Genomic DNA, 20,339 nt, shown 5'->3' on the forward strand with positions numbered 1-20,339 from the left:
CCGCATTGCTGTACAGAGAACTCACTCACATCAGTCCCTGCTCCACTGGAGCTTACAGTCTAAATTCCATAACACACACACACACACACACACACACACTAAATTCCATAACACACACACACACACACACACTAGGGTTAGCAGCCAATGAACCTACACACACACACACACACACACACACACACACACACACACACACACACACACTAGGGTTAGCAGCCAATGAACCTACTAGTATCCCCATACTTTACATCTGCATTTATTTTTCTTCCTCTGTGTATGTTTGTGCTGTTTTTCCCACTGTGGCGCCTATGAAAATCAATAATAATAATAATGGGTGTATGTTGGATGATAAGAAAGAGGATAATGTTAAGTTTCAATAATGAATTGACACAATTGAAGCTTTTTATGGCTGTCTCTCTTCAGCTAATCTGCATGAGATTGACAGCTTTGTGACAGATGGAATGGAGGTGTTATCCAGCCGGCCCCAGAGCGTTGAAGAGATTGGACAGGCCAACATGAAACATGGGGAATTGAAAGTGCGGAAACCTGAGGTACAGATTACATTTTATCATTCTCTTGTATGCATCAGTCATCCACCTAGGAACGTGCGTGCCTCAATTTTGTGTTCTCAGCACTAAAAGCACAGCACTATCTCCGGACGTCTTGTGATATATTCTGTCTGTTTTAAACATAACCATTTGATGACTTTTTTTTTAACAATATCATGACCTTGGATTTGTGATTGAAAGAGTCACACACATATGAACCGATCACATTTTGTATTAACAGATCATACAATGTTGCTATTACAATCTCCACACATACATGTGAATTTTTCTTGTGAAATAATTGAGATATCATTTTAATGCTGTAAACGATATCCGCAGCTGTGTCCGACTCTACCTGTCCAGTAATTTACCTTAATCTTTTCCTTAGACCCTGAGTGCAGTAGCTGTTGGGGAATAGTGTGTTCTTCAGTCCTCCCTGCAGCATAGTATATTATGTACTTAATGAGTGTTCCCATAGAATTCCATTGTGTTCCATTCCATTTACAGAGCGTTATACTTGGCAACACTGTACTGCTACTTGGAAAGTGAACCCGTCAGAAAGTGTGTGTACAAGTCCATTTGCTTATGTTATTGTTCTGCCAATTCCCTCATATTATTTGCTCAACTATTAGTTTTAAGGTACACTTACTAGGCTTTTAAAAATAAATAAATAAAAGCATTAACGCCCGTAGAGAAGTTTTTCTAACCCTTTCAGTGCCATTACCATAAGATCCATGTTGATGTCTGTCCTACAGTTAGGGTGACAATTATTATTATTATTATTATTTATTTATAGGGCGCCACTAGGTATCCGTAGCGCCGTACAGGGACAGACAGAAATACAGTACAGGGTGAGACATCACGGAACAGTTAACAAAAAGCACAGTAACTCAGAAGCTCAAAGTACAGCTAGATGACAGGCGAGAGCCCCAGCGGGGTAGCTAGAGGGGTAGAAGGGCCTCACGGAAGAGACAAGGAGCTGGAGAGCAGAGTTAAGGTGGTGGAGAACAGGAGGAGAGGAGGCCCTGCTCGAAGGAGCGTACAATCTAAGGGGAGGGTAGGACGGACAATGACATCAGACCTGCATTGATAGGCATTTGCATCCAGTTACTGCTGCTCTTGGCTGTTATAATGCTACCACGCCCCCAGAGGGCCAGAATGGCCAGCCTATAGGGGCTAGGCTGCCCATTCGATAACCCCCCCCCCCTTTCCGGCAGCATTACCACCTGTGGGACAAAAACAGTGGGACAGAGCCCTGAGTTTGAGACCGTACCGCTGAAATCGGGACAGTTTGGAGGTATGGTCATATTGATCCCCCTGCAGTGGTTCTTTTATTTAATTACAAGGGAGTATTTTTGATTGCCAGATATACAACAGACAGAAATTATTCCACAGCAGCTGAAGTATAACTGCATTGAGGGACAATTTTTTGCTTGGTCCATGTGACCCTGTGCTTACTCCTTCCTGGTCCTGTGGTTTATGCAAAACTTGTTCTCGAGGTAGATCTGAAAAAGGTGGTGTTACCTGTAGCAACAGATCACATTATCTTATAAACATTTAAATCTGTGATGTGATTGGTTGCAGTAAGCGACAATAGTTTTTTGTTATTTTTTCCCCCCCAAATGTTACTGTAGGCCATGTTTTAAAAATGCCCCTCGTTAAATCTCTTGTACAAATTATCACTTATTATTAACATGTGGAAAATTAGTGCTGTAATATGTTGCAAACAATCCGATACGGACCTTAATTTTTCTAGTATAGTTTAGGAAATTAAAACTTATATCTTTGGTTGCTATGGTTTATAGTATCTTGTTGTTTGCTTTGTTTCGTGTTTGCTCTTTAAACATTTATGTTCACTTATTTTATTTGAAATGTTCTGTGAAAAGTGTCCCTAGTGGTGAGCATAACATGTTGGAAAAGTGACTTGTCTTTTATCAAGCAATATCTTAAACAGAAATGTCTGAAACAGACATGGTATTATTATTATTATTATTATTATTATTATTATTATTATTATTATTAATAATAATAAAAATAATAATATATTTTTATTATTGTTATTATTATGTTCTGATTAAATTAAGGAACCCTGCTGTTTGTTTAATAATAATTTAATAGCAGTTGTTCTAGCTAGGTTCTCTTCTTCTGATGCAGGTAATGTTTGTATTATTTACAGGTTCTGCCTTTATTCAAGGAAGCTGAAGATAAAAATAGATTATTGCGATCAGTTGCAGGGGGCGGCTTAGATACCATTAGTAATCTCCGAGCAAAGTGGGATAAATTTGAATTGATGATGGAGAGTCATCAGCTAATGGTCAAAGAGCAGGTAAGTGAATACACGTCTCTTATTGTATGTTTGGGTGGGAACAAAATGCCACAGGCAGATATTATGTAAAAGAGGAGATTTGGAAATGTTGCCTTGTATATATCTTGGTGTGTATTGTGCTCTGTATTTTATAAAATATCACAATTTTTCTGTCCCTTATTTTTATGGTACTGAGTAAAAAAAGGTGGGTTAGTTTACACCACATTAAAACATCACTTTTGTATAATACACCTAGGGTCTCATCCATGTCTGAACGCAACTTGCACGTAAGTTGTCTATGACAAAGTAAGCACGGACCTTGTTTGTAGTATTCAAATCCAAGCAAATCTCAAGCTACGTTTCCATTTGCTTATGGGTGTAAGTACGCTCTACATTCAGCAAGTAGCATTTAGGCAGAGTGTTGTATACGTACAAGCATATGTACAATAAAAGATAACATCAGAACAAATAAAAACATTTTTTTATTGTAATAACGTTACCAGTATAATCGTTTATATAAATATTCGATTTCAAATATGCATTTTAGTTTATATTAATTGCATCAGTGGTTGAAGTGGAAATTTAGAAGTGGCGGTGTGGAAAATGTAATGGGAATGTAAGTTTGATAGTTTTACAATTAAATCCGTAAGAGAAGTGAGGGTATGGCATACCACCGTATACCATCCCACTTCTACTACTAGATGGTGTAAATAATGATGCTGCCAATGTATACTGTACATACCATGCATTTATATAGTCTATCTTAGTTGCAGAGATGGTGGCGTGTATACCTGTAACTTTTAAATAACATTCTATGCCATGTCCGTCATCAATTGCATTCATTGGCGGTTTGTTTCTGAGCATGCGCTGAGCTATTTCATGCAAGATGCGGCATGCAAACGGACTTGCATCCGATCATCAATCAGGCCCATAGTGTATGTGGATTTTTTGGGTTTTACATATTTCTGACCAATCAGCACTTCACGTAAAGAAAAGACAAAGTTATCCTGTGTGAAGTGAACAAAAAACGCCAATAATAATGTTTTTTCATACTATATTAAAACTTTTTTAAATAAAATATGATGTAAGTAGCTGGAAAAGTGTATTTATGCAAGTGTTTTCCTTACTCTTGCTTTAAGCATTCAGAAATAAATCTGCAGAGAGTTCCAGTAAGCCAAATAAAAAGTGTATTATTGGAAGTTACAGTGGTATCTTTTCTGTATTATTAAATCCTGAAATGTTATTTAGTTTTGACAGAGCCAGGTTAGGAAATTTGTGATTCATGTAGTGTATCTCTGTTTTCTTGACTTCCCTCTTGCAGATTGAAATAATGAAGCAAAATGTGAAGTCCAGGGTGAATTCTTATATCCAAGACATAGAAAAATTTAAAGCCCGCTGGGACCAGTTCAAGCCAAGTGATGACATCATTGAAACCGGACAGGAGGACGTTTTAGAGAAAAGCGCCCAGACAATAAAGGAAAAGAAAATGGAATTTGATGAGCTTGAAGCCACGAATAAAAAATTAATGTAATCTCAAAATATATTTGGAATTGTATTCTGAATAATGGCACCAACTGATCTAAAACACACTTATGATACAATTGTACATGTTCAATGAATAGTATAATATTACAAAACCTAAAAAACTAATGCCATGCATTATAATAATATTAACAAACTAACACCACCCAAAGACTATTTATTTGTGAACTTTAATAAGTAGTGGAAGATTGGGGGGTGTCATTCTAAGGGCCGCCCACAGTTTGGGAGAACTAACTCACAATAGCCTGTAATGGCTCCTGTCCTCCAACAAATGGCCAAAGAGACTTGTGCAATGTTAATTCCTAAACCAGGTGCAGACTCTGCACTGAGCTGCGGATAGGTACAATAAGCTCCAGACTACTCCCAGCTGATAAGATTTGTATTCTCCTGGGTTGTCAGTGCTGGTGTAGAAGAGCACATGTGGGTGAACTGGTATTAAGAACTGAAGGCTGAATTAAGCAAGAAGTATAATAAAAGCTGTAGGCTGTGTCGCTAGGCTTTAGTCAGTCCTTTGGGCTCATCTAATGTCACAGGGACTGGGAGTCTATAAGAAGGATGGTCGGAGAGAAAATCACTCTCTGGAGTTCGTATTGTTGACCACCCACCCTCCCTGGTTGACTGTTATATGGTATCTGCGGTCAGAGGCAGCCTGTTCAGGAACGATGTACAATACCTGGTATTCATGGACGTGCTGGTGGAAATAATGGATGGAGAGTTGCCAGAAAAAGTAGTGCAGTCGACGCCCAGTGGTCGGGGGCACAGTATGGTAGTGGGCACAAACAACGCGCCTCTCTTAGAGCAGTTGGTTATAGTCTCTGTCCAAGTACCGCCTCGGTATGTAGACTTGTGGGTGCGTTCCTTTAACCTAGAGGGGTTGCAGTTTCAGTAGTGCCCAGAACAGATGTCCCGGAGGTAGATATGTGCGCCCAGGATGAGAGTCCCCGTGTATTGGTGGTTGTCCCCTGGTTGATGCTGGGACTTCCTGGTTGCCTGATGGAAGTCGTACTCCCTGCTCTTTCTCCACCACCATATTTGAATAACGTTCTTTAATTTGCCACACTCGGGTCTTGTGTCACTTATTCTGAGTAGTTAACGGTATAGAAGTGGTTAAGTGAGATAAGAGATATCAGCCATTAAGCATTTTAAGACACTTCTGGTTTAAATTTAAGTTATGTTGACCACACATTTATAGCTTGGTGCTCTACTACATTCCCTTGTTATAGTAAGTCATGCTCACGTTGATCTTTTGCAGTGAGGACTGTCTGCATTTCGACATGGAGGCTCCCGATTTCTCCCTTGCAGATGAAATACGTATTGATATCGAGGGCTGTACAAAAACATGGTCTTTATATGAAGAATTTTATCAAGGATTTAATGAGAAGGCAAGAGAAGACTGGATCTCTTATAGGTACTCCTAGAACATTTTCTTAAAATATTAAATGCAAATGTATTTTTTTTTCCAAACAGTAGAATAATTGAGGGTGTTTCAACTTATCACCATCTATTATACATTTCTCAGCGAACATTCAGGCTTCATTTAGTAATATGTTATGACATTTGGGGTTTACATTCTATTACAGGGTAACTTTGGATGGAGTGGTACATAAGTGTGCTGGTACATTGGTACTCTGGCACTACATGGCGTGCCAAGTCTATGGTACTCTGTGTATCTTCATTTATCCTTTTCATACATAACCAGTCTGTGTAACCTCAAATTCAATCAACTCCCCTAATCAAGCACAGATTTATGCCATACCGATTATTCAGTATATAAATCTTTCCAGTTGTCTGTGTCACATTTATATTCTGCAATGAAATATCCGACTCTATGGGATGTCTGGTATTTGAAAGAGCTCCGATGAGGAGTAAACACTTTCAGACATCTGCCTCATTCACAGGAGCAAGTGTTACAGCTTTGAGGAGTTTCTCCTATCCTGGCACGACAGACTGAGGAAGATGGAGGAACATACCACTATGTCTGTGAAGTTACAGGCAGAGATTGACAGATACAAGGTACGTTGTGGGACTAACAGCCTCGCTATACAATGAGACAGAATCTGTAGAAAGGGATGTGATGTTTTCTCTGTGTGTGATCTGATTGTGTTTTAAGTATGTAATGACTACTGATATACTGGCACTTGATCAATTGTTAGAGTATTGTTAATGACTGACGTAGTTTAGTTGAGGATGTCATCCTGCAGCACTTGCAGATTAACAGAAATCTATATTACAGGGGAAGTATGTGTTAAGAATTGTTGTTTTGTAATTGTATGTAGTATGCTGACATGATTTTATTAGTTTTTATTTATCATGCATACTTGGTTTTTGTTGGATACTTTCTATGGTGGAGTCTGCAAAATTAGGCAATTAGAGACCCCCAGATGGGAGCTGACACTGAGACATTGGGAGAACAGACTTCATGTTACTGGTGTTTAATGTTCAGCAAATCTGCCTATACCACAGTAATGGGACAGGATAGAGCAGAGAGTTCTATCCTGACACTTCAGGCTCCTGTTTGTAGAATGTCATGTAATACCACTTTCATACTGCCGCCCCGGCAATAATCTGGGTTTTTGAAGCCGGGTTTTTGCAGGGGCTCGGAGCGTCCCAGCTCAGAAACACCATTCATACTGCACCTCGGACCCGGGAATTTCCCGGGTTGACCCCATTCATACTGCACAAGTCTGTGCCCTGGCAATTTGTGGGAGTCATCACCAGAGCAGTTTTCATTGGCTGAAAAATGAAGACTGGATGCTGCTCCAGTGTTTAAATCCTCCTTTCACACAACTAGCATTTCCCAGATATATATATATATATATATATATATATATATATATATATATATATATATATATATATATATATATATATATATAGATTAGATAGATATAGATATATATCTCTCTCTCTCGTATATTTTTTTTAATTAACTAAGTTATGTAAACCTGAAGAACAGTAAATAAAAAATGGTTATAAACTGCTGAGCTTGGAGGTGTTCCCAAAGCTGCTCTTATCCTCCTCCTAACACTCGGCCTGCTGATTGAGTGTCATTGCTCAAGAACTATGAGCTTCCCTTTGTCAGAAATGATAAGTTCACTCTGCTGCCTGAGCTAGCCGATGGCATAGGCTCATTCTCATCCCTTTAGCAGCAACATAATTTGCATTTTTTAAACAAATTCACTTTATTTTGCTACCTGAGACAGAACATCCCTGTATATAATAAATGTGATGGCAAATCAACTGTGTGTTATTCTGTCGTGAATTAAGCGCCAAAAATAAAACATTCTGTAGGGCCCTCTGTCCTCCTTACATCTTGAGTTTGAAGGTTTAATTTTATCTCCACCCTCTAGAGTTGGGGCACTGGATATAAAAAGACCCCCTCACTCCCTGTATTTTGAAGTACCCTACGTAGGAGGTGGGTACAAGGGTCTGAGCCATTATTCTCTTTTTTTTCATATAGTTTAAATTTCTGTGTAAAGAATAGATAACCTCAGCCATCCCCTGGAGCATGGATTGGAGTGTTTTTGGCCACTCAAATGTTCCTGTTCTTCTTTAAAATTCACTAACTTTAAATATTTCAACTTATACACCATTCACACTGCCTAAAAGACCGTAGTTTTTGCCAGGGCGAGCCCCAGCGACCCGAGTCTGAGCTCAGTGTGAATGAGTCCCAAGGCATCTACCCGGGTCAGATGACCCGGAAATTAGACCCAGGTCTTTTGGAGGGTTATTTCCAGGTCCGACCCAGGTAGCCGCCAGGGTGAACGGTGAGACCCAGGTAAAGTAAAAAAATCAGAGCGCCTCTTGTGATGTTGCCATGGAGATCCAGGCAGACTCGTGTTCAGTGTGAACCTGGGTGTCCTGCACTGTCCTCCGGCAATATCCCGGTTCATAAATCTGGGATATTGCCAGGGTGGCAGTGTGAAAGTGGGATTATTAAACTGTAAACATTCACTACATCTGTCTTACACAGCATGCTGAATTCCATTGCATTGTCATCATGCAGTTACATGTCCGCAAAGGGTACGTTATATATGCCTAGATACCTTTTTGTTCAACTACAAATTATCCCTTAAAATGTTATGTTGTTGTTAATTATATACGTTTGTTTTTTCATTCTCTATTGCAAATCAACATTTTAAACTGGAGAATCCCATTTCTTTCTTGTGTCACTATAGATGGTGGTTCCTGTACTTAAGTATGTACGTGGCGAGCACCTATCTCAGGACCACTGGCTGGACCTTTTCAGACTTCTTGGACTCCCGAAAGGAACCACTTTAGAAAAATTGCTGTTTGGAGACCTACTCAAAGTTTCTGATATGATAATATCGAAAGCTTCAGAACTCAAAGTAAGTCTTCCTTTTATTTACAGATTACAGAGAAGTTATATTTTGATTCATAATATTATTGTATCTGGTACTTTAAAAAAACAATAAAATGAAATATAAGTCTGAAATTTACTGTTTCAGAAAAAAAACCTTCATTCTTCTGTTATCTAGAGTCTTCTGTTACTACCAGCTAGTCAAAGACTATACTAAGCTGCTCGTCACCCTAGCTGCAGTCAGGGAGCTGCTTTGTGCATCCGTCTTTCCCGGAGCTTCTTTGATCCTCTTATAGCCTCGGATAAAAACCAAGGAAGGGTGGCCATCACAAGTTTGTTGGGAGGTGTCTTGTTTAATAGGAAAAAAAATGGTGATATTAAACTCACAAACAAATAACCTGTTTTCTAAAGATCAGTTTAAGGACATCTCCAACCATCCAAACTTGTGATCTGTTTTGATTTTATTGTTCTGTTGACAAAACTAAAGTGCTTTTACTGAAAGCTTGGAAGTTGGGGAGTTTGTAAGAGAAAACTTGTTTCATAGTTTAGAGCAGCGTCACTCAACATGAGATCCTTTGTAAATCTATGTATTTATTGTTAAATAGGATCTGAATAGCCGGGCCCAGGGTGAAATCACAATCCGAGAAGCTCTGCGAGAATTGGACATCTGGGGCACTGGTTCAGTTTTTACGTTAACGGATTATGAGGACAGCCAGAGACGGACAATAAAGCTGATTAAAGATTGGAAAGACATAGTCAATCAAGTGGGAGATAACCGTTGCCTTCTCCAGTCTCTGAAAGACTCTCCTTACTATAAAGGATTTGAAGATAAGGTGTCTGTTTGGGAGAGGAAGCTTGCAGAATTGGATGAGTACCTACAAAATCTAAACCAAATCCAGAGAAAATGGGTGTATCTGGAACCCATCTTTGGCCGTGGTGCGCTTCCCAGAGAAGAAGCCCGTTTCAATAGAGTTGATGAAGACTTCCGGTATGTAAAATATTGTACATAATATCTTTGTTCCAATGTATTAACGGTTATTTTATTTCTGATGGTAGATTTAAGCAAATGGAAAGTAGGAAGATTGTTTTTATTTGTAGTTGTGGATTTATCTCAGGAACTGCAGAGGAAAAGTAACCAAGATTTGACCCTAAACAGGAGTGGGATGCGCATTAATGGAAAATGACTATTGGCAAAACATTTGCTTATCATAATAAACTAGCAGTTAGTTACGTGTCGCTCTGTGGTTTTCTGATGCTGATGATGATTTAGTCAGCTGGGACAGAATGAACTTGAACACAACCTTTGATTGGTTGACCACAGCTTTTGTCTAATCCAGTGGTTCCCAAACTTTTGCAGTTCGCGGCACCCTTAGAGTCTCCAAATTTTTTCAAGGCACCCCTCCAAAATAATTATTGAACAGTCTTGTTTTAGAAGTAGTTGGGTCAAAAAAATTTAATAAGTATTTAGGTCAGGACAGAAATACTTATTTAGTTGTATGCAAAAATGCCCCCTCTGCATCCAGACACTCTGCCCTCAGGTACTCTGCCCCCTCTGCATCCAGACACTCTGCCCTCAGGCACACTGCACTCTGTTACACTGTCCCCTCCTCTGTCCTCTCTCACGCTGTCCCGCCCTCTGCCCTCTCTCTCGCTGTCCCCCTCCTCTGCCCCTCTCACGCTGTGTCCCCCTCCACTGCCCCTCTCACGCTGTGTGCCCCTCCACTGCCCCTCTCACGCTGTGTCCCCCTCCACTGCCCCTCTCACGCTGTGTCCCCCTCCACTGCCCCTCTCACGCTGTGTCCCCCTCCACTGCCCCTCTCACGCTGTGTCCCCCTCCACTGCCCCTCTCACGCTGTGTCCCCCTCCACTGCCCCTCTCACGCTGTGTCCCCCTCCACTGCCCCTCTCAGGCTGTGTCCCCCTCCACTGCCCCTCTCAGGCTGTGTCCCCCTCCACTGCCCCTCTGAAGCTGTGTCCCCCTCCACTGCCCCTCTAAGGCTGTGTCCTCCTCCACTGCCCCTCTCAGGCTGTGTCCCCCTCCACTGCCCCTCTCAGGCTGTGTCCCCCTCCACTGCCCCTCTCAGGCTGTGTCCCCCTCCACTTCCCCTCTCAGGCTGTGTCCCCCTCCACTTCCCCTCTCAGGCTGTGTCCCCCTCCACTGCCCCTCTCAGGCTGTGTCCCCCTCCACTGCCCCTCTCAGGCTGTGTCCCCCTCCACTGCCCCTCTCAGGCTGTGTCCCCCTCCACTGCCCCTCTCAGGCTGTGTCCCCCTCCACTGCCCCTCTCACGCTGTGTCCCTCTCCACTGCCCCTCTCAGGCTGTGTCCCCCTCCACTGCCCCTCTGAAGCTGTGTTCCCCTCCACTGCCCCTCTCAGGCTGTGTCCCCCTCCACTGCCCCTCTCAGGCTGTGTCCCCCTCCACTGCCCCTCTCAGGCTGTGTCCCCCTCCACTGCCCCCTCAGGCTGTGTCCCCCTCCACTGCCCCTCTCAGGCTGTGTCCCCCTCCACTGCCCCTCTCAGGCTGTGTCCCCCTCCACTGCCCCTCTCAGGCTGTGTCCCCCTCCACTGCCCCTCTCAGGCTGTGTCCCCCTCCACTGCCCCTCTCAGGCTGTGTCCCCCTCCACTGCCCCTCTCAGGCTGTGTCCCCCTCCTCTGCCCCTGTCACGCTGTGTCCCCCCTCCTCTGCCCCGCTGTCACTTTCCTCTGCCCCTCTGTCACCCTCCTTTGCCCCTCTGTCACCCTCCTTTGCCCCTCTGTCTGCCCGCTGTCTGCCCCTCTGTCTGCCTCGCTGTCACCCTCCTTTGCCCCTCTGTCTGCCCGCTGCCTGCCCCTCTGTCTGCCCGCTGTCACCCTCCTTTGCCCCTCTGTCTGCCCGCTGTCTGCCGCTCTGTCTGTCCGCTGTCACCCTCCTTTGCCCCTCTGTCTGCCCGCTGTCTGCCCCTCTGTCACCCTCCTTTGCCCCTCTGTCTGCCCGCTGTCTACCCCTCTGTCTGCCCGCTGTCACCCTCCTTTGCCCCTCTGTCTGCCCGCTGTCTGCCCCTCTGTCTGCCCGCTGTCACCCTCCTTTGCCCCTCTGTCTGCCCGCTGTCTGCCCCTCTGTCTGCCCGCTGTCACCCTCCTTTGCCCCTCTGTCTGCCCGCTGTCTGCCCCTCCGTCTGCCCGCTGTCACCCTCTTTTGCCCCTCTGTCTGCCCGCTGTCACGCTCCCTCTCACTCCTCTGCCACGAGCCAGCTATAGGAAAAAACAAAGAGCACATAAACTTGCCAATCCGCGCGGTGCCGGGACCCAGCAGACTCCTCTCTCCCGCAGCAGCTTGTTACTGACGTCGATATTCAGTGGCAGCTGCGGGAGAGAGGAGTCTGCTGGGTCCCGGCGCCGCGCGGATTGGTAAGTTTATGTGCTCTTTGTTTTTTCCTATAGCTGGCTCGCGGCACCCCTGGGAGCCGCGGCGCACACTTTGGGAACCGCCGGTCTAATCCGTTGCTGCATTCACTTTGGTCATGACCAATCAAATTGGCCTGGATGGATTGAATGCTCCTCCTCTGTAATTTATAGCAGCTGCCTTGTTATAAATGAGTTGGTCTGACTCTAGGCTTGAGGCAGTGCTAGTGGTCCCATTGGACATACCCCCAACCTAACTGCATCTTGTGGGGGATCAGATATAAAGGTAGATTATTCCTTTTAAGAGAAAGTGATAAAAAATACCTGGGAAAATAAGAAACAGGCTCGATCTTTTCTTCAGTTATAGAAAGTAAACTCCAAGTGGGCCGGCTGGATTGTTTCAAGGATAATTGATAGGGATGCATGATGTTTCTGTGTTCTGTACTGAGAGCAGTTTGAATCTGTTAATAAAGGACTCCAGTCTCTTACTCTTCCACCTCCTGGCTGTCATTGCTTAGTGAATTCTCCAGGCCACATTACCTGTAGAGTCTTTAAAGTGAGTGGGATGGAACTTGGCTGCCGGCTTGTAGCTGATAGGAGATATCATGTCTCAGGCTGGGTACCCACTGGTTTTTTAATATTGCAAGCTTTATACGCCAATGAAATCGTATGTGAAATGTATTTGGCATGTGGTTGTTAACTTTACTCACGTTCAGGAGGTCAGTGGAGGTCATTCTATTGATCTCATTGTGTTTCACTTGTGCAACATTGCTTGTGGATTTTGGGTAGTTGGAATCAATTAACCAAACCTCCACTTTCAGACTAGTGTTCCTTTTTTTTTGTACTAGCATTTCAAATGTTATTACAATATACACATTTGATACCACTGGGTATGAGGCCATAAGCTGGTCGCATACGCCACAACGAGCAACAGAACCACTGTCCTCTTTAGTCAAACGCTTCCTGTATGATCGGGGCCTGAAAGTTTGGCATTATCGAAGATCTGTGGCCATCTTCCAGCTGCATTTACCAACATGTCCTATATTGATCAGGCATAAGTAATTTTCTGGCCACACATGCTGCGGTGTCGGGTCAGTTGCCCGAACTGGGCTACAGTATTGCATTAACTGACATTCCTGCAACTTGTCCAATCAATATGTCCCAGTAGCCTGTCTTCAACCTCGGTCAATTTCAGAGTTCTCCAGGCACTTGGTGAAAGTTATAGATGAAGGCATTCATCTATAATTTTAGATTGTACGCTACTTTGAGCAAGGCTTTCTCTCCTCCTGTTTCCACCACTTTTAACTTTGCTCTCCAGCTACTCAGCCCACCTCCTCTTGGACCTTCTGCCCTCCGACTCCTCTCGCTTCTCTCCGCTCCTCTCAGTGGCTCTTAACCTGTCATCTGCGCCCATCCTATTGTTTGTTTAGTGGCTGGCCAGTCACAATTATGAGGATCATACAACACTATGAGAGCGTCCGTCTTCCTAACAGAAGTGGTTATTAAAATGTAACACACATAGATCGGCAAGGCTCTAACCACATCCAGAGGTATAACCGAACTCTGACTACTGAATGGAGAATCCTGAATAAATGCAGGAATAACAATATCCTGCTTAATATGAAACCTCAAGACCACTTTTGGCTGAAAAGATAGCCTGGTGCACAAAAGAGCCCTGTCGTTATTGAAAATTAGAAAAGGAGAATGGCAAAACAGAGCAACCAACTCAGACACACTCCTGGCTGAGGAACTAGCTAATAAAAATAAAACCTTCCATGTAAGCGGTTTCAAGATACGGACTCCAGGTTTGAACAGCGACTTCTGTAAAGCTGTTAATACTAAGTTGAGGTCCCATGAACAAAAGGTGGTTGAACATGAAAAACCCCCTGAAGAAACGCCTGAACATTTGGTATCAGAGCCAGCCTCCTATGGAAATACACAAAGCCAAAACCTGAACCTTTGTTCAAACCTTCCTTCAGGAATTCTAGCACACTCGCAAGCCGGAAGGAAGCAGTCCGTACTCGTTTTGTCTCAGACCAACCGATACCTGCTTTCCATATTCAATGTTAATTCCTAGAATATGTGGATTTCGGAGCTTTGATGACCCTTTCCGACAGACCCCTCTGTCTAAGAATCAAGTATTGTACACTGCCCTTAACTCGAGAACATTGATGGGCAATATTGCCTCCCCCCGAGTCCAGAGACCGTGCAATCTCAAATCCAAGGTCACTACCCCCCAGCCTAACAGGCTGGCGTCTGTGGTCACAATTGTCCATTCCCAAACTGAGAAGGGACATTCCAGGTTGAGATTCCCTGCCCGTAACCATCAAACAAAGGTCTGACAAGTCGCTGGTGAAAGACAAAAAAAAAATTGTATTTCCAGGCTAGGCTCTGAACTCTTCCACTTGGCGAGGATTTCACGTTGGAAGGGTCGTGAACCAAGCAAATTGTCTCGAAACAGAACACCACACGTCCCATCAGCTTCATACACTGAACGATGGATACGCGCTTGAGGGACAGCAAGACCTTTACTTGGAGTTTGATTTTCTGTATCTTGCCTGGAGGTAGAAAGACCCTTTAGCATCTTGTGTTAAGCAAAAGCCCTAAGAAGACCATGCGCTGAGTAGAAACCAAACTGGACTACTTGACATTGATTACCCAGCCATGGGAATGAAACATCTTTGCTGTGAGGTCCAGGTGATCCTGAAGGTGAACGGCTGAATCTGTTTTGATCAAAATATCGTCCAGATACGGCAAGACAGTCACCCCTTGTTGACATAACTGTGTCGCCATGACTGCTATCACCTTCGTGAATACCATTGTTGCTGTGTCTAGCCCAAACGGAAGCGCTCTGAATTCGAAGTGGTACTAGTTCACTGCAAACCAGCGGAGACTGTGGTGACCAGCCCATATGGGAATATGAAGATAAGCATCCTTGATATCCAATGATGCTAGAAGCTCATTCTTTCCCATTGAATTGAAAACTCACTGAATGGATTCCCTCCGACAACTGGGTACCCTCAAGTGTATTTTGAGGGATTTTAGATTCAGAATGGGACAAAAAGACAGACCTGGTTTCTGTAACAGAAAGAGGTGGGAGTTCTAACCCAACCCATTGAACTGGAACAATGACTGCTGCCGCTACCAAGGACTGATTTGCCCCCAGAAGTGCCACTCTCCTGGTCTCTTCTCTTGGTAAGGGAGTGAACAGAAAACGCTGTGGAGTCGTCCCTAAGAAGTCTATCATGTACCCTCTGTCCACCACCCCCTTTCCCAGTTGTCTGTGGAAGAACTGAACCAGTGATCTCAAAAGATTAGCAGTCAAGCCCCCACCACTGAAGTTCCCAGTGGGGGGAGTAGGTAGTCATGCAGATTGCTTGTCAGTCTGCTTGGCACCAGGACGTCATCCCGTCAGAGCCTGTCTACCTTTCTGAGCTGCCCCCCGTGGGGTAGAAGACTGATCCCCTTGATGAGACACCCCTTGTTTTCCCAACAAAACGAAAGCAGCAAACTCTTTTGCTCTTTGTTTTGGGAACGGCAGAAGTGAACTTTTCCAAGGCCGGGTCAAATAAGCCCGCCACCACTAGTGAGGAAGTCTTGGATAAACCCTGATCTGCGTCCGAAACCGCAGCCCCCAGGAAATCAGCGGCATCGTTAATGTGAGCTGCTAGTGGGCATAATTCGGACTTGGTCATACCAGATTGGAGCCCATTTTTCCACAGCTTTAATCACCCATGCCAATGCCATAATAGGGAGGAAGGACACACCAGACGCTAAATAAATGTATTTTAACAACCCCTCACATCTCCTGTCCGTGCTGTCTTTCAAATCTGCAGCACTAGGAAGAGGAATAATGGTTGCCTTAGCCAAATGCGTGATGGGAGCATCTAGACTTGGGTGTGTCTCCCATGACGCAACCTCCTGTTCTGGGAAAGGGGTATTAGAGGCGATACCTTATTGGTATCTGAAACTGGCTATCTGGTTTAAGCCTGACCTCCTACCATATTTCTGACAATTGAAAAGACACTGCTATTTTCTTTACCCATTTAAACAGGGAACCTTCTGGTGCTGCTTGTTCAACGTCCGTGATATTAAGAGCTTGTCTAACCGCCACGATCAGATCTTCCACCCCCTGCCTACTGGAGGCAACCTCCTCCCAGGGAGACAAATCCTCAGTATCAGATTCTTCTAGAATGTCATTGTCCTCCCGAAGGGACGGATCTGTATCCGAGTCCCACACATCCTGAATCTGGGACTGGGCCAGACGTTTACTCTGTCTACCAGCAGATGGCTGCAACATTTTCTCAAGAGAAGAAGATACCTTGACCAAACCTTGGACCAATCTTTCTAGGTTTTGCACCCAGGCAGGTCCTCGGGATTCCACTGAGGTGTCTAAATGACACTGCAATGTCTGTCCCGAAGGAAGGGCATCTGTGGACTGTGTACCCAGACAAATGCTGACTCAGGTCCTCAGACTCACAGACCATCCAGAGACCGTTCACCTGGAATTTTGGAATGGCACCTGGAAATGGTGAAATAGGTTACCAAATCGGTTTCAGCAGTTTCATCTCCTCTATATATCAACACTTTATTTTATTTTGCATTTTACAATTCACAAAACATGTTACTAGCACAAAAGTAAAAAAAAATAAAGACTATAATATTATGACAAAGTTATTTACAAAGAAATATGAAGATAATCCCAGTAATAAGTATACATTCAGCATATATGGGAGGACAAGAAAAGTTGGGATACGAAGAGAGGAAAGTAGGATGGAGGATACTACTTAAGATAATTAAGTAATAGGGGCAGGTATAGATAAAGGTTCCCATATTCCTTATAAGCAAACACCCAGCCTGTCTGTTAATACTGTAACAATTTATTTTTTTGCTTTTCTGAGTTTATAATTGATTTCATGTAATGCTTCAATAACCGTATTGGTTTTAGATTAAATTAAGCTGGGACATTGGGTTATTTTGTTCTACGCCAGCATCTCACTAATAGTATTTGTTTATGACACAGCTACATGTAAACTCCTATCATGCAGTTGAGTGGCGTATGATAAAGCATTTAAGCAAACCAATTAACTTAGTAAGTCGATCTAGTCATCTTATGTTTGTTGTCTAGTTTATCATTTTAATTAATGTAAATGACTTTAGGCTGCAGTTAAAAGACTAATTTGTGCTATTGAGGCTGCAGTACGATCGGGATACTTGTATTAACTCTCATTTCTTCTTTACACTTAAAACATTAAGCTTTCTGTAATAAAGTAATGGCTTTTATTTTATTATGTGTAGACTTATTTTAATGTATTAGAGCACACATTAAGTTTAATGAACTAATAACTTGAAAGTGGTGTATATAATTGTGTTCTAAATCTTTCCATGTTTGCATTGAATAAATATAGGAGACTCTGGGGCAGATTCAGTTAGGTGCGAGGTGTTAATGCAAACTCTACCGGCAATTATAGTACAGAAATCTTCACTTATATAAGTTAAGATTTTAACCCCTAACATCCTGCGGTGGAACCTAGCGCAAGGCTTCTATGGGACTTTGCACTTTCCCGGTTATAGGATTTTTTTTCACTCTATGGAATTCTTTCCCTCGCACAATAAGACACTCCTCTGGTCTACAAGCTTTCAAGCATTCTCTGAAAACCCACCTCTTCAGATAAGCTTATAATATTCCTCAACCACCCTCTTAACCTCACTACATTACCCTGTTACCACCCTTTACACAATTTCACACAAGACAACTACCCCTTGACCAACATTGTTGTGTGAGGGGATCATTTAGCTTATGAGTCACTTTTACCTTTGCAGTCTGGCTGGGCCGAAATGCAAAATGTAGACTTAACCTCATGTGTCAAACTCCCATTGTCCCATAGATTGTAAGCTTGCGAGCAGGACCTTCTCACCTCTTTGTCCGTTTTACCCAGTTTGTTTATTAGTTTACTATGTTTGTCCCAAATTGTAAAGCGCTGCGGAGTATGTTGGCGCTATGTAAATGATGATGATGATGATGATGAATGTACCCCAAAGTCATGCTATTTGCACAATGAATCATATTCCTGAACTGCTTTAGGGAAACTCATGTTTAGTTTTCATTTGCCTCTTCTACCCTGTCTAGTTCTTGGCATTAGAAGAGAGATAAAATGTAAGACAAAATAATGACCTCATGGGAAGTGTTGTACACAAAGGTAATGGTTTGCAACTGTTCTGAAGAGCCAAATTGAATTTCACTGCTGTGAAGGTGGCGAAAAGAGATTTTCAGATGTAGGTAAATTGGTGAAATATTTCCGTTGAGTGTGATGGAAATCAATAAATGTAATATTTGGGTGTAAAAGCATTTACAAAGTTTGATAAATAGTTGGAGTGAAAAGCTAATAAAGAATGTGTTAAAAGCTTAAAAATCATTTTAGCTCCCTTACAGACATATATGCGTAGTACCTTCATGTGCCTCAGCCATTCTCAGACTTTATATGTTATTATGTAAACACAGGTTCTGATTAGGTAATGTTTGTTTCCCATCAGAACATGAATGCTTGAATGAATCGTCGCTGAGTTTGCCGGTTTTATAATAGACCCGTCTTAAGCGACCTTTCTTTTTGATCACTGGACATCTATCCAGAAACATAGACATCAGGGGGTGAATGTATCAAGCTGTGTGTCCGGCGGACTTGAATAGTGGAGATGTTGCCTATAGCAACCAGTCATATTCTAGTTTTCATTTATTTAGTACATTCTAGAAAATTAAAGCTAGACTATGATTGGTTGCTATAGGCAACATCTCCACTTTTCAAACCCGCCGGATACTCGCAGCTTTATACATTTAACCCAAGGAGTGTCATACAATGGATGCACTAATAAGTCTTCTTTTAAACAAACTCCTCTTTTGTAGCACATAATTGAATGTTTAGAACTAAAGATTTGGGTGATTGATTTTGTTTATCAAGGGCCAAGGTTTCCTAATAATAGAAGCAATTTGGTTAGATTTCTATGTACGAGGCAGTTATAGGAAACTCCTTCTGCACCTCATCCACAATTTGGGCTTTCAGTGTTGGCAAAGATTCCCTTAGAATCATGCTGAAGTCAACAATAAGTATATTGATCTCAATGGCTTTGTCACCACTTGAAATAAATATGTCACCCATCATTTTCAAGTCACCATTAAATTGACATCATCTCTGATGATTGTCCATGCTTTGAATTATGATCTCGCTAATCCTTATTATTCGTAACAACAGCCAATCTCATTGCTGTCACTGTCCATGGACAGCAATGAGATCACAAGAAAAGTAATTCAATGTCAATATTTATCTCTGTAACTCCAATAAAAATTGATTCCAGTTCCATTGTGTGAATTAAACAATTTCAACAATGTTTTCACTGCTGCCAAGCCTGTGTGGTGGGAAGGATAGGATTCCCTCCTCCAGCTTTGGCCTTAGAACTAGTCCTTTATTCAGACATGGTAGACAGGGTACAGCGAGACCAATCAGACAACACAGAATCTGACCTAGGATATGTAAATTCTGGTATAGATCATGTATTAAGGTCAATCAATTTCAAACAAAAATGGCAACAATTTCCCACATACACACAGATTATAATGATTTACAGAGAACATACAGATTTTTTTTTTCAATAAGGAAAAGAGGTGCTTAGCTATCAGGCTTCCCTACAGCAGCAGGAGCCCTTGAGGAGAATAAGAGATGAGCTTCAGCCCAGGAACAGGGGAGGCAGACACCGGCGGAGCAGCTTGCAGCCAGCCAGAGCTCTTCCAACACGTTGTGTGCTTCTGGTGGGCTTTCTCTAGTAGGGAAGCCCTCCGATGTGTGAAACCGTGTTCCTCCCCTCAGTGACCCAGTGAAATGGGAGCTTCCTATCCTAGAATAGCTCCACAAATGGGGGGGGGGGGCACTTTGTCTCAAAAACAGAGACTATCCAAATTAATTCACCTCTGGCACAGGAGTGCTGCCACAAACACTTTGCCCAACTCCTTGGACACTTAAGTTAAACTGGAGGTCAGTTGGTGAGAGGATATAGAGGGGAAGCGCTTTTGAATTAAAGTCCTGAGTGGCCAGCTCCTGTTAGTCGGCTCTATACCCCATGGTATCTGTCTCCCCCCAGATAGGAGGATAGAGAAATACTATTAACATCAAGGGTCACAATTATGGCTTCCATTGGTATCTTAGGCAGATAATTCGAATGATTAAAAAATTCTATGGTGTGAAGCAAATGG

The 20,339-nt window shown here is 42.9% G+C and overlaps 1 protein-coding gene across 1 annotated transcript in view; it reads left to right on the forward strand.

Moving 5' to 3' along the window:
* DYNC2H1 (dynein cytoplasmic 2 heavy chain 1) overlaps positions 1-20,339 on the forward strand; it is a 350,876-nt gene that overhangs the window by 64,684 nt on the left and 265,853 nt on the right. Inside the window, exons 21-27 of the mRNA XM_075198801.1 lie at positions 427-554; positions 2,728-2,877; positions 4,178-4,383; positions 5,651-5,806; positions 6,297-6,411; positions 8,577-8,747; positions 9,325-9,707. Coding sequence (XP_075054902.1) covers positions 427-554; positions 2,728-2,877; positions 4,178-4,383; positions 5,651-5,806; positions 6,297-6,411; positions 8,577-8,747; positions 9,325-9,707 — 1,309 coding nt within the window. The remainder of the gene's footprint in view (positions 1-426; positions 555-2,727; positions 2,878-4,177; positions 4,384-5,650; positions 5,807-6,296; positions 6,412-8,576; positions 8,748-9,324; positions 9,708-20,339) is intronic.

This window comes from Mixophyes fleayi, chromosome 2, assembly GCF_038048845.1.
Source record: "Mixophyes fleayi isolate aMixFle1 chromosome 2, aMixFle1.hap1, whole genome shotgun sequence".
NCBI lineage: Eukaryota > Metazoa > Chordata > Amphibia > Anura > Limnodynastidae > Mixophyes > Mixophyes fleayi.